Genomic DNA, 14,889 nt, shown 5'->3' with positions numbered 1-14,889 from the left:
ACAAAACACACAATTAACTTAGAATATGTGATTATTAGGGTTCCAAGCCCAAAGGGCAGGGAACCCTATTGTTTTTTTGTTAATTGTATTTATTTATTTTTTAAAATAAAAATTAAAAACACAGGGGAAACTGGGAGGGCGGCGCCCTATCGCCCTCTACTGGCCAGCCGCCACTGTTCTAAAGGAGGTTTTGACCTAACAGCGGTCACATGACCCACAGGCCACACCTGTTCAGGCTGACCTGTTCCATGTTACAAAGTTTCTGAATATGACGGGGTACGTGCATTTTGGGATGACTTGTATCTTTTCCATCCCTCCTTCTGCCTAACCTGTCTGTGGCCAGCTACCCAGCATGCGGTGCATCCAAGGGGAAGCCAACGGCTCCCAGGCCTGAAGCCAACCCGGAAATGTCAATAGTTGCAGTTCCACCCACATCCGCTAGGGGCTGGCACCAGGAATGAGCAAATCTTCATTGACTCCCATTTGAAAAAGGCCAACTTCACTACAGAAATAAACATGTTGACAGCCTGGTTAAAAAAAATACATTTAAGGTTTAATAGATCTAGTTTAGAGTCATGACCATTCTTGGGCATCTTATGTTTTAAAAGTAATTATTGTTACAAATTACTTGTTCTAAGAATACATTTAGTACTAGGATAACTTAAAGTATTGCTACATAAAATAGGAATTACAGAGAGGCCCAATTGTTGATTAAATGTTAAAATGGCTTGCCCAAATGGCAGTCCTATAGGCTGTCCTGATTTCACTCATTTCCTCACCTTTCTGTAGCACTGTTTATTTTTCTTTCCTCCTCTTTTACAAACTTGTCCCCATCAACATTAACAGATCCCATCACATGAATATAATAATTGTCCCAGGCATTTTGCAAGCGTCGCCCCTCTCCCTGCGCTCACAGAGATCAGAGATGAGTGTGTGCAGCGCTGCATTGTCAGACTGGAGACACACACGTCATGTTATATGGCGTCAGATGGGTGCCAAAACCCGTGCACCCGTATTCCGCGTGCACGGGTCCAACGTCGCGCGCGTGCGAACGGGACTCGCACATGGATGTTAGAACCTCTTGAGTGAAAATATACATCGCGCGAGGTCATTTGTACACTGAGAGGGAGCAAACTGTGTGAGAGCACAAGGATGTGCACAAGTGACAAACCTGCATGTACGCGTTGGCCAACGAGCACACGGCAGAGGAAAACATGCACGCAGCAGCCTCACTGCGAGCGCGGCAGCCTTTCTGCGCGCTCGGTTTCTGATTCTGCTCGCTCGGCTGTTGGGAGTTTTGGCACTCTGGAGGCGTGGCCTGTGGCTGATCTTTTCTGTCCTCTAATTGGTACGTTTTTTCTGCTCCTTACCCTCCACCTCATTGGCCCATTGACTTCCTCTCGGAGCACAATGGCGGTAGCCGAACAACAAATTTGATTCAATCTTCAGTAAGAACTGTCATAGCTCAGCTGGTAGAGCTGATGACTTTCAATTGGAGGATCCGGGTTCGATTCCAATGTAAGATGGTGCTTGTCCATGTAAGGCCCTATAGACCAGAACCAGGATCTTGAAATGAACCCTGAAGTTGACTGGCAGCCAATGAAGCTGGAGGAGAAGCGGGGTGATGTGGGTGTGTTTGGAAGACTTGGTCAGAAGCCGAGCACAGGCATTCTGAATAGCTTGTAGCTGGGAACAACGCTGGTATCAGACCCTCATAGTTCTGCTCTCATTCCCACTTCTTTGCCCAATTTTGGATTGACTTGGAGTGACGAGTCATGTGACACAACCAAGATGGTGTTGAGCGAAAGCCCCCGTTTGGCTTCAAAAAAGCCTTTCAGAAAGATTTGGTTGCCTTGGGGGGTGGACTGCCGGCGGTCGTGAGTGGGGCCCCTTGGAGGTCTTGGCGGCGGCCATGGGTCACTGCCTGGTGGCTGCATATCCCCTAGGCGGGCCTGGGTGGGGGCCTGGGGGCCCGGGGTGTGGGGGTGGCCGGCCCCGTGTGGGGATCTGGGCGGGGTCTTGGGGGTCGGGTCCTGATATGTATGCTGCCGGGAAGAAGGCAGGAGCATGCAGCAGTGCCTGGCCCAGATTCGGGGGCCTCATGTAGACCTTGGCTCCTCTGCTGTTCCATCACAGGGGAGGGGGAGGTCCAGGAGGGGGAGGACCCAACCTTACCTGGATGTCCTATGTCTTACATATTCTGGAAGTTGTGCAAATGCAGGGATGGGCATAGATTTTCTGCTGGGGTGGGGCTGAATTGGTGCCTTCGGACTCCGTGGGGCTCTGTAATGCTGCTGCTTTGGGCCCTGGCAGGATGGACTAGGGTCTCCATGCCCTTGGTGGCAATTTGACAACAGAGGTGCCTATTGGGGCCAGTGGGGGAGCTGGCTCCCTGGAGGGCTAAGCCCAACCAGCCGTTTCTCCCCATCCCCGCATATTTTTCTCCTCCTGCTCCCTCACATCATCACACAAACATGCACATAGGACCTTGGGGGGTGGACAAGTCAGGGAGTGCGGGTATGGACCCCATTTCCGCATTCCTGTGGCAACCTGCCCCCCAATTTTATTTGCACCTTATACACTTCCACCGATGACATTCCACGCAAACACACACTTAGGGCCTTGGGAGTGAGCACATTCAACGGCATTTGGCAGGGGAATTTCTCAGCCTCCTCTCGAGTGCCGGTGCCCACTTCCAATTTTAAACTGCACTTAGACAACGAGGGCTGTGGGTGCAAGTGGGGTGGTGCGGTGGCATCCGCTTTCATAGGCCAGACAATGCCTGCACTGCTCGCTCACCACAGCCATGGAATACACCTCATCAACACACAACACTATAATGAAGCAGGCGGAGGGAGACTAGGGGTCTTAGCACACCTCTGTTGTTGCTTGGCTTCCTGGAGCTGGAGACTAGGAGGGAGATCTGGGCATCTGGTTGGGGTCTGGGGTGGTGGGTTGCTGTGCTTAGCGTTGGGCGGGGGAGCCTGCTCATCAGCACCCCAGCAGAAAGGGTCAAACTCTGGTAATCGGTGATGGTTGTACCCAGTGTGCAGCAGTACCGGGACCAGAGTGAATAGGGTGTGTATGGGGAGCATGAGTGGGTGTTCGGCATGCATTTTTGTAAGTCTTTGGTTGTATGTGTATGTGTGAGCATGAGGGAGGGAGTGTGTGGCTGTGTTTGTATGTCAGGGGGGCCTTTGACTCCTCCCCTCTCCTGGGACCTCCTTTGATGATATAGATCTTCGTCTCCCCTCCCCCTGCCACACCTGGTGTGGGGTGTGGTGCCTTGGTCTGCCTGAGTGTTCGTGGCTCCCGGGTAAGGGGGTTTAAGATCTTTGGCACCTGTCTGGTCAATCCCGGTGGCTGCCTGGTGGGGTCTGGGTCCCTGGGCTCTGCTGGGTCCTCGGTGGGGGTGGTCGCCCCTGGGTCCCGGGTCGCTGGGTCCCGGGCTCGGGCGGCTAGGGGGTGGAAGGCGGCAGGCAGGCCTGTGGGCTTGCCGCTGATATCTCCCAGGGCTCTGCCGGCTGCTGGTTGTGGCCCCCCGGGGCGATCCTCTGCGCCTCTCGAGGGGGGCGGGGGGCCTTTCTGGTTGCAGTCCCCCTGGGGTTCCTGTATTCTGGGGCAGCGCCTGGATCTCTGGGACTTGGAGCTCCCCCCGTCTCCTACGCATCTTTGGGGGCAGATCTGTGGTCCCTCACACTCTCTATTGGACGCTCCTATAGAGAAACCTTACATAAACAAGCGCGTGTACACACACAGGTGCTCACATGGGGCTCTCAAAAGTATGGGCTTGGGCACGTTCAACACTTGTCTCAAGGCTGTCGTTGCCACTAAATGCACTGTGGTTTATTATCGTGTGATTCTTCAGTTAAACAATGTTGATTTTATATTTCATCATCACGTTAACGCAGTGATAGCTTGCTCCCGATGTATTGTTGTGTGTCCCATTTTTTTCTGCTCTTCTCTTTCTGCAGGTCTAGAAGCAGACTCTTGTTCATTATTGTTTATTTTTGTGGACGACCCCCCCCCTCCTCTCTCTCTTTCTTCCCACCATTTGTTTTTTTTCCTTTCTCTTTCACCTCTGTCTCCGTGTCTGGTCGGAACAAAGCATTCAAAAACAACAACAATAAAATTTGAAGTATCAGGCGTGACATTAAAAACAGACGCTTTGATGCTCCACCTGAGAATAAATCTGTACGGCTTGTTACCAGCATTCAGACATCAATTCTGCTTGCTTCACAGCCAGACAGGACAAGGTTAAAAAAAAAAAAAAAAGAAAGATTTGGGTGACATCACAGGTGTGTCCAGTATTTTAACAGTCAATGAGTGCACCCCACTCATTTTTCAGAGCAATAAAAGGATAAATATTAGTAATACTAATGATCTCAGTTGATGATCTTTAACGAGTCGTTAAAGATGCTGGTGGCTGTGGGCGAGAATGATCCCCTGAAGCTATGTGGATTACAGCACATCATCCTGCAGGTCTGGAACAAGAGAACATTGTTCCACAGCAGCTGAAACGTCTCACCTGCCTGCAGATGTCTTTGTTTTTTTCACTTATCGATAATAAATAAATTCTATTTTCTACTTTGTTTAATTCTCTTTTCCAGACTCATGGCTAGTTTTTATAGGAATCCATTTCTGATTAAAACTGTTAGAGCTGAAGGTTCTAGGATGTCTGATCAGATTATGTTTCATCTGTCTGTTCCAGCTAGAGAAATAAAAGTGGAGAAGGGGGTGGAGTCTGTCAGACTGTGTTTTAAATTCAAAAAGCTTCCTGACAGCAGTGAGGTGGAGTGGAGAAATATGTGGACCAATAAGTTGGTCTGGAAGTTTGAGAACGGCCAAGAACAGCCTGGAGACCAACACCAGGACTATCAAGGTCGTGTGGAGGTGACTAAAGACCTGCTGAGGACGGGAGACTTCAGTCTGACTCTGAAGAAGCCCGACTACAGGGATGAAGGCGTTTACACCTGCACCGTCTACAAGGATAAAAAAGAACTCGTCAAACAGAAAGCATTGCACCTCTGGGTCATAGGTGAGTCCTCCATATTTGTTTTCTGCAGCAGTTTGCGACGTCAGCCTGGAAAGAGGTCTAACAAACTCACCAATGTCTGTGATGATTGAGCTCTGTGTGGTTCCAACTGCTTCCATCACTGCAGATAGAACCACCATGCTGGTTCCACAGGAGGTTCTGACCTAACAAAAGTCACATGACCCACAGAACACACCCAGCTGCTGATGGACTGAATCTTGTTATGAACCATGTTTCCTTCCATCTTAAGATGCAGAAATGCAGCCTCCCTTTTCTCCTGTCTGACACAGAACTCAGATATGTGAGGTTTAGTATGAGCTGATGAACAGTTAGCTGAACCATCTAACAAAAAGGATTCATTACGTGGAGAAGACTGAGATCATTCATTTGTTCAAGGCAGCATCAACATTTCTTCTGTTTTATAATAAACAAAAAGGCTCGAAAGCCGTGGACGCTCGGGCCTTCGTCCACTTCCTCAGCTGGTACAGTTTCCCCATGACTGAAAAACGCGATGTTTGTTCTTGTCTTCGCTAAATCTGGTCTCACTCTTTGTGTTTCTTTTTTAGAACATCTCACCATCACTGAGCGTTTATATCAGTTCACAGAAAAAATTCATCCAGCTCCTCGGCAGAAGGGTAAGAATCAGGCTGATGTCATTTAGAGTTTTAACAGGTTATAAAATCTCACAGAGATCAAGTCACTTCAATCATCATTAATGTTACCTTGTTTGGTCAGATCTCGGATCAGTTGAAGAGTTTCCATCAGGTGAGACTTAATAACTGATCAGAGAGCAGTTTTAACTTTTGATCCTAGGAGCAACAAAAGATCTCAGCTGATCCTTCCTCAGCTCTACAGTCTGATCACCTTTTATTTAGATTCTATCGTGGAGTTGGGAGATCATCTTTATCTTCCACTTGACTTCTGGCTTGCGTGTGAATGTTCCCTGAGTCTCTGTGGTCCATTATCAAGGATACAGAACCAAATCAGAACCATGCCACAAGAGGCTCCGAGGTTGTCCCCACACCAACACTCCTACCAGGCCAGCGAGGGGCGGGAGGAGGTGGAGCGCACAGAAAGGGAACGACAGAACAGAGAACACCACTGGGAAAATCATACACAAGCACACACCTAGGGTCAGTTAAGAGTTACCAGTTAAACTAGCGTTCATGTTTTAAAACCCCAACATCCGCTTATCCAGAGTCGGGTAGCGGGGGCAACAGCCTAAGTCGAGAGGCCCAGATGTTCCTCTCCCCAGCCACTTGGGTCAGCATTTCCAGGGGAATCCCAGGCGTTCCCTGGCCAGCTGAGAACGTGGTGTAGGCACTGCTAGCCAACGATCCTGTGATGACCGGAGCGGCCGGGCCGAGACGTAAGCCTTTGCAAGAGGATTCAGGTAGATGGGAGCCGTACCATCTCGGACTTTGTATGCTAGTGTTAGCAATTTGAATTTGATGCGTGCTGCTAGCGGTAGCCAGTGGAGCTCAATGAACAGAGGGGTGACGTGTGCTCTTTTTGGCTGATTGAAGACCAGATGCGCCACTGCATTCTGGACCATTTGAAGAGGTCTCACAGTACAGCCTGGAAGACCAGTTAGAAGGGCATTGCAGTGATCGAGGCGGGAGATGACAGTAGATCGCACCAGGAGCTGGGTGGCATGTTGTGTTAGGTATGGTCTGATCTTTCGTATGTTATACAGCGCAAAGCGGCATGAACGAGCAACAGAGGCAACATGACCTTTAAAGGTCAGGTGTTCATCAATCACAACACCAGATTTCGAACTGCCTTTGAAGGAGCCAGAGATAGGAAGTCATTTTGGATTGAGATATTGTGCTGTATGGATTGTTTTGCTGGGATGACAAGTGGTTCAGTTTCAGAGAGGTTGAGTTGGAGATGGTGGGATTTCATCCATTTTTACATGTCAGAGAGACAGTTTGATATTCGTGCAGAGACAGTGTGGTCGTCCGGTGGAAATGACAGATAGAGCTGGGTGTCGTCTGCATAGCAGTGGTAGGAGAAGCCATGTGATCGAATAATCTCACCCAGTGAGGTGGTGTATATGGCAAAGAGAAGAGGACCTAGTACAGAGCCCTGGGGGACTCCTGTGGCAGTATGGTGCACAGTAGAGGATTGTCCAAGCCAAGATACACCGAATGATCGTCCTGTGAGGTACGATTCAACCCAGGCATGTGCTTTCTCTGTGATGCCCATGCTAGAGAGTGCGGACAAAAGGAAGCCATGGTTGACAGTGTCAAATGCTGCCGATAAGTCGAGCAGGATAAGCACTGAGGATTTGGCAGTCGCTCTAGCTTCTTTTAAGGATTCAGCCACTGCTAACAGAGCAGTTTCAGTGGAGTGGCTCTTTTTGAACCCAGACTGGTAAGGGTCAAGCAGACAGTTTTGTGAGAGGTATTCTGTGATCTGCTTGAAAGCCACCCTCTTAATGATTTTGGACAGAAAAGGGAGGAGAGAGATATGTCTGTAGTTCTCCACATGCTTTGGAGGAGGAGATGGTTTGTTTAGCAGCGGTTTAACCCGAGCATGCTTGAGAGAGGTGGGAAATGTACCGGATGTCAGTGAAGCGTTGATCACATGTGTGACTGCTGCGGCTACTGTAGGAGCAATAGATTGGAGCAGCTTAGTCGGAATGGGGTCAAGTGGGCATGTAATGTGTGGTGGAGTCAATGTTGGATGTTTGGACTCTGACTGTAACCTGAAAGAACCAGCAGAGGGCAGAATAGCTACACCGTTGCTGTACTTGTAAGTTTGAATAAAAAACTATTAAATCAAAAGACATAAAATTTGTCAGTCCGTCATCATGTCCAACACAAGGAAGCTGCATATGTTCAGACCCCCGCCCGCTATTATCTGGACGCCAGCCTCCGATTAGTGTCTCTGTCTCCCAAACTCACCTCAAGTTGTTCATCCGTCTTTTCCTAGTACCAGAACTCCCGACCCATTCCTGACGTGTCCTTTCCAAAGTCCTTCTACTCAAGTCTCCTCTCTTCCCGCAGCCTGCCATCTGGCTCAACACGCTCATCCGCTAGCCAGTGGCTAAATCAGTGTTGTTTACTTTATCTCCACAACACTTTACTAACGGCAATGTAGTTCTCCACGCGTTACAGAGACGCTCCGACTCAGAGGGCTTCTTCTCAAATGTTACCTTTAGACTTGGGTCTCCTTTTCTGGTAACCCGTGGGAGTTTACACCAGCATACACAGCGTCTCCCCGGCTCTAGCCATGGCTAACTAGTAGCTCGGTAGCTCGTGACGCCTATCTCCACCACGCCAGCCGTGAGCCACGATTAGCTGATGGATAAGTCAGACATTGTTTACTTGATCTCCAGCATGGCCCGGCTCACCAACACTCCTTCACCAGCCGTGGCTAACGATCAGCCAGTGATCGCTCCATATCCATGTAAGCTGGTAGCGGCGGCCATTTTGTTTACATCGAGGCGCCGTGATCCACGTGAAACGGGTGTTGTGGGAAATTATGTTCCCATGAAATATTCTGTTTCCCTTAGTCAGTCAAGATCAAATATTTCCAATGCCACAGAACTTATTGTCCATTATGAGGACTAGAGCCCTGCACGGGCCTAAAATCTGAGCCCGTGTCCGTCCCGGCCCGACTTTTTTTTAACCTTTCATAATGTTTTAGCGTGATAGAATGCTCAGCATTCTAATTATCTGTGAGAAGCGTTCTGCAGTAAAAAAAAATAATAATAAAAAAAAGAAAAGAAAGAAAAACAGCATTTAATGCTGTATTTTTTTCTAACAGAGCGTATTTTTCAAGCGGCAGATGAAATTTACGAACGCTATATTAATTGGATGCGTTTGTAAATTTAATCCGCTCTGAAAATGCGCTCTTGTGCAATTAGGAATAAAAGCAGCATTCTAATTTTCTAACTGCAGAGCGCTTTTTCAGAGCTGCAGATTAAATAAACGCCCTCGAATTAATAAAGCGTTTGTAAATTTAATCTGCCGCGCTGAAAATGCGCTCTCCAGTTAGAAAAAAACCAGCAATGAATGCTGTATTTTTTTAGCTGCAGAGCGAATTTATTCACAGAAAAATAGAACGCTGCCGTTTTCATGAGAATAAACGAATGGTTTCTGACATATCAAAGTGGACATAAAGCGGCATATTAGAATAGGGGCACATGTTTCAATCAGCAGTTTGAGAATTCGTTTATATAGGCGCATTTATAAACCACACAGACCTTAACTGAGCTAACGGGTGCCGGTGCGTGAGAAGCAGGCAGGTGCTGCTGCGTTCAAGTGTTTCAGTTTTTTTTTAATGAATTCGATTAAAAATAAAGGCGCCCGGCCCGTGACCGAGGTCATTACACAGTCGTTGGCCCAAAGCCCGGCCCGTGGGCCATCGGGCCGGGCTTTGGGCCGACCCGAGGGCCTGGGGCTTCAGTGCAGGGCTCTAATGAGGACTAAACAACCTCAAATAAAAGATGTTAAACTGAGTGAGATTATATCTTTTACATAACTTTCAAAAATGATAAATAAGCTCGCTGCAAAAGAGTGAACAAGAATGTTTTTACTGTTCTTTTTTATTGATTTTTTGGAGGAAATACAGATTAAAAAATCACAATCATAACATTATTCCATTACATGACATCATTTCACCGTAAAAGTTTATCACAAATGTTGTGAAAATAGCCAGAAGTGCGATCTCCCGACACGGGGGGACAGAATATTTCAGGGGAACACAATTTCTCACAACACTTGACCTCCCGGCTGACGTCACCCCTCCTCCGTGTGTGAATCGTGACTGCTTCAAGAACAGAACTAGCTTGCTTCCTTCAGAACCGCTAGGTTGATAAAACAGTCATGATCATAAATGCTTTTTTAAAGAGGGCTAGGCTACACAGGTTGGAAACTGATTATACAGTCAAACTCATGAGTGAGCCACCGTAGCTGCAATACTTTCTCTGAACTGCACGGCGCTAAAGAGTCGCATTTTTTCAGCATGGTTTCAATGGATTTCACACACGGGGCCTTTAAAGGTTGACAACAAAATAATGATTTTTTTTTTTATAAAAATAGTTTCATGATAGGATGTTTTTTCATATCACCAAGCAAGCACCATTCTGATGCCCAACACTCTCCCCTCCGATCATTAACACACATCATCCTAAATAATTGATTATTTAATCAGCTGCTCTAAACTGAAGTATGAACATGTTTCTTCTGTTCAAAATAACCAAAGGACCAATCAACAATCCCATGTTGTTTGTTCTCGTCTTCATAAGATCTGATCCCACTCTGTGTGTCTCTTCTTCTTCAGGAACAGCGGGTGGACCCAACAGAGAAGAGGAGGTGAAAACATCACTGATGCAAAACATCGGTTCTGAGTCAGTCTGACATCTCTGTTGGTCAGCCTGAGGACATACGATTCGATTTCTATGATTAATCCCTAAAAGAAGTGACTGAGTCCGTCTTCATCTGACTGTGATGCTGATGCCTGTTGTCATGGAGATGGTGGTTTAGTTCATTTTAATGATGCTCAGTTGTTTGAGCAGATCTTGGATCAGTTGAGGCCTTAAATCTGATCTCTGATCAGCTTTCTCTTCCACCTCTTGGAGGGTGAGGTCGCTGTATTTTTCTCCTGCCTTGTCTTCCCAAGGCTCTTTGTCTTCTCTGGATTGCTGCTGAAATCTGGAAATTATTAAAAATATGCATCTGCTCTGCTGGTCTTTCAACAAGATTGATGAGATAGTTTTCAACATTAAGATCGGCGAAGTGGGCTCCTTCTTGTCTGGATAGAATGCACCTTGTCAGGCATATTTTGGACTCCTGGAAGAAGTGGAATGTAAAATGCCTTTCCCAGATACCCCCAGTCCAGATACCCAAGATGGATGGATGGATTTCCAGATTTCTGCTTTTTGGCGTGGGCAGTTATCTGGTATACAGTACAGGCCAAACGTTTGGGCACACCTTCTCATAAAATGTGTTGTCTTTATTTCCGGGACCTTTACATTATTAGATTCTCACTGATGGCATCAAATCTATGAACACATGAGGAGTTGTGTACTTAACCCAAAAAGGTGGAATAACTGAAAACGCGTTTTATTTTCTATTGTCTTCAAAATAGCCACCCTTTGCTCTGATTACTGCTGATTACACACTCTTGTTGCCAACAAGTGCTAAACACCTCTGGAACTCCCAAGACTGGTGGAAAACCATTTCAGGTGAATTCTGGGAGCTCATCAAGAGAATGCCAAGAGTGTGCAAAGCAGTATGGTTGTCACGGTAACCGGTGTAGCTGTAAACCCTAGTAAACCCTACTGTGCAAAGCAGTAGGGTTGTCACGGTAACCGGTGTAGCGGTAAACCCTACTGTGCAAAGCAGTAGAGTTGTCACGGTAACCGATGTAGCGGTAAACCCTAGTAAACCCTACTGTGCAAAGCAGTATGGTTGTCACGGTAACCGGTGTAGCGGTAAACCCTAGTAAACCCTACTGTGCAAAGCAGTAGGGTTGTCACGGTAACCGGTGTAGCGGTAAACCCTACTGTGCAAAGCAGTAGAGTTGTCACGGTAACCGATGTAGCGGTAAATCCTAGTAAACCCTACTGTGCAAAGCAGTAGAGTTGTCACGGTAACCGGTGTAGCGGTAAACCCTAGTAAACCCTACTGTGCAAAGCAGTATGGTTGTCACGGTAACCGGTGTAGCGGTAAACCCTAGTAAACCCTACTGTGCAAAGCAGTAGGGTTGTCACGGTAACCGATGTAGCTGTATACCCTAGTAAACCCTACTGTGCAAAGCAGTAGGGTTGTCACGGTAACCGGTGTAGCGGTAAACCCTAGTAAACCCTACTGTGCAAAGCAGTATGGTTGTCACGGTAACCGGTGTAGCGGTAAACCCTAGTAAACCCTACTGTGCAAAGCAGTAGGGTTGTCACGGTAACCGATGTAGCTGTAAACCCTAGTAAACCCTACTGTGCAAAGCAGTAGGGTTGTCACGGTAACCGGTGTAGCGGTAAACCCTAGTAAACCCTACTGTGCAAAGCAGTAGGGTTGTCACGGTAACCGGTGTAGCGGTAAACCCTAGTAAACCCTACTGTGCAAAGCAGTATGGTTGTCACGGTAACCGATGTAGCGGTAAACCCCGGTTAAAATGTTGACAATAATAATTACAGTTTTTCTCCAAAAGTGCGGTGACCCTTACCAGCCACCGTATCACCTGCTGAAGTTGCTGCACATGCACACTTTGTAGTTTACAACCAAAACTGTCTTTAAGCTAACGCTGAAATAACGGCCAAAGGAGGAGACGGCAGCGCTCAGGACATCGATCAGCCCTCGAAGAAGACAAAGTCAGAAGTACGGGCACTTTTTGGATATTTAAAGAATGCAGAGGGATAGTTGATAGAAGACGGCTATCCTGTTAGCAGCATGTGCGGGAAAAAAGTGTCTGCGAAAGGCTGCCACACTTCAATGTCATGGCATCTGTGCGACCATCACCCACAACTCTACAGTCAATGCAAGGCAAGCTAACGTCAGCGTTTTAGCTGAAATACGTGATGTGAGAGCTTTGGGTTGAGGGAGAATGCAGCCAATCACCCTATAGTGCTGCCGCGGCGCCCACTGCCAGCATATAAACGGTGTCGCGGACGCCCCCGTGTTAAAGTGACGTTATGCATCACAGAGTTCCCAGGAGGCAGATGAGAGCTGGTCGCCAATGCAATAAATAGACTTGCTGCATCATTATGAATTTAACAATTAATGCCTGATGACATTTGCCCAAATCAGCAAATCTCACTGGAAAGACATAAACCGAGAACAACTATCCTGATATGGAGGGTTTATTTAGTTGTCCGAAAATATAACACGTTTCTGCCGCTATAATTAGCACGTGTAATACCCTCAAAACGACCATCAACACATCATGAAATAATAAATAGGAGTGGGAGATATAGATTTTTATTTTGTCCCACTGAGGGAAACGGTTTGGCCGTGCTGGGTCGAGCAGCAACCAACTACACTCAAGTAAGAGTCCAAGCAGTTACCCAGTGGTAGAGAAGTATTTGAATAGAAGGCTACTTGAGTACTGAGTATCATCTGATCTCATATTTTTAAAATGATGACATCAAACAAACAAAGTTATGGGCACATTTTTGGTATTTTAAAGACTAAAGGGGAACAATGTAAACAAATAAACAACATAATTACAAAATAAACTTCAGTCAAAAATTAGACACAAACTGAGGACATTATTTTCCTGGTGTACAGGGTTTGTTTAGTAGTCTGAAAGTGTAACGCGTTTAAAAAAATACGGCAGTAATACCGAAAACCGTGATCACTTTGGTCACAATGACCGTGAGGTGAAGTTTTCACGCCGTGACGACCCTACGAAGCAGTCATCAGTGCAAAGGGTGACTGTGCTGCGGAGACAAGTTTCTACGCTTCAGGACGCCGAGGCAATGACAATAAAGTAGATTTGATTCTGCGTGTTTGTTACAGCTTTTATTTAGACTCTAATGTGTCTTTTTTACAGTAGAAACTAAAACAGCAGTTACAAACGGAGACATTCCTGTCAAAATGCTTTGCTCCACAGTGCGATTCATTCTTAAAGATTTTATTCTAAGTCCTGACCCAAAACGCCAGCAAGGCATTAAAATAAGAACAAGTTAAGTATTTTTTGTTGTTTATCTTTTTCTTTGTTTCTGTATTCATGTTACTTTCTAAAAGACCAAGCTCTCTCTTTTTTCAACTCATTAGATGTGGACTAGAGCAGGGGTGTCAAACTCAGTTTTGCTCAGGGGCCACGTTGAGGAAAATCTAGTCCCAAGTGGGCCAGGCCAGTAAAATTAAAGCATGCATAAATTAAAAACAGCTTCAGATTGTTTTCTTTGTTTTAGTACGATCAACATAAAACAAAGCTGGAGCCTGATGACAGTGTATCCAAAATAGTTTAAGCACAACATCACTATTAATAATAAAACACCTGAAGTGTATTTGAAAACATGAAATACAAAACAAAAAACTCAGACTATTCCTCAGTAAGTCAAATAACTGATTCCCAGATCACATGGCTATATCTGTTCCATGCATGTCTTTGACTCCTGATACCTGACATCTTTTAGCTTTCACCAGCAGTTTAATAGAAAAATGAAAGCTCATTTTCAGACTGTCCATTGTAAAGTCTGAAAATAAGGTTTACACAATCATCTCGCGGGCCGGATTTAAACTGTGTGCGGGCCTGATCCTGCCCGCGGGCCGCATGTTTGACACCCCTGGACTAGAGTATAGATGAAGACCTGCCAGTGGTTCTCTGGGGAGGAAAGCTCTGGCGCTCCTGTTTCAGGAAACCCAAGTGAGCCGGAGGAGAAAAGTTCAGAACTTAGGAATGATGAACTACTAACTCTCTGACCTTTTACCCCGAGTTAAATGTGACTTTTTATTCTGACTAATTTGTTTCTAACGGGACTTGTTAGTTAACTTGTAAGTAAATGTGTTTTTTTTTTACTTCACAAAGGTCGTGTGTTTTGTAATTGCCTGGTATGGACAATAATAAAGTGATACTTTCACTTCAACTTGTTCACATCTTTTCTTTCAAAATCGGTCATCTTTCTCTTCGTCCCTTGAGGAGTCTCCACTGTGAACCATCTCTCGCTATCTAGTCTTATCTTCTGCATCCTCCACCCTGACATCAACTAACTCCATGTTTTCTTTCACCACATCCATGGATCTCCTCTCAGTCTCCTGCTTGGTGGCTCCAATCTCAGCATTCTTCTACGTCTGAATGTGTTTCTCTGGTGTTCCTCTCAGTTACACACGTTTTCTGTCTTGCCATAGATAATCTTCATTCCCCTCTTTTCCAGTACACATCTCCACTTCCAGTAGCGGTTT

At 46.3% G+C, this 14,889-nt stretch overlaps 1 protein-coding gene across 2 annotated transcripts in view; it reads left to right on the top strand.

Moving 5' to 3' along the window:
• Positions 1–14,573, top strand: part of LOC107396908 (polymeric immunoglobulin receptor) — a 30,695-nt gene extending 16,122 nt beyond the window's left edge. For both annotated transcript variants that reach the window (XM_070548263.1, XM_015976751.3), the window contains 3 exons: positions 4,712–5,038; positions 5,602–5,670; positions 10,328–14,573. In XM_070548263.1, the coding sequence (XP_070404364.1) occupies positions 4,712–5,038; positions 5,602–5,670; positions 10,328–10,404 (473 nt within the window). In that variant the 3' untranslated portion in view covers positions 10,405–14,573. The remainder of the gene's footprint in view (positions 1–4,711; positions 5,039–5,601; positions 5,671–10,327) is intronic.
• Positions 14,574–14,889: the final 316 nt, after the last annotated feature.

Source organism: Nothobranchius furzeri, chromosome 2 (genome assembly GCF_043380555.1).
Source record: "Nothobranchius furzeri strain GRZ-AD chromosome 2, NfurGRZ-RIMD1, whole genome shotgun sequence".
NCBI lineage: Eukaryota > Metazoa > Chordata > Actinopteri > Cyprinodontiformes > Nothobranchiidae > Nothobranchius > Nothobranchius furzeri.
The sequence above is the reverse complement of the archived record's forward strand: the minus strand, read 5'-3'. Positions and strand labels throughout refer to the sequence as shown.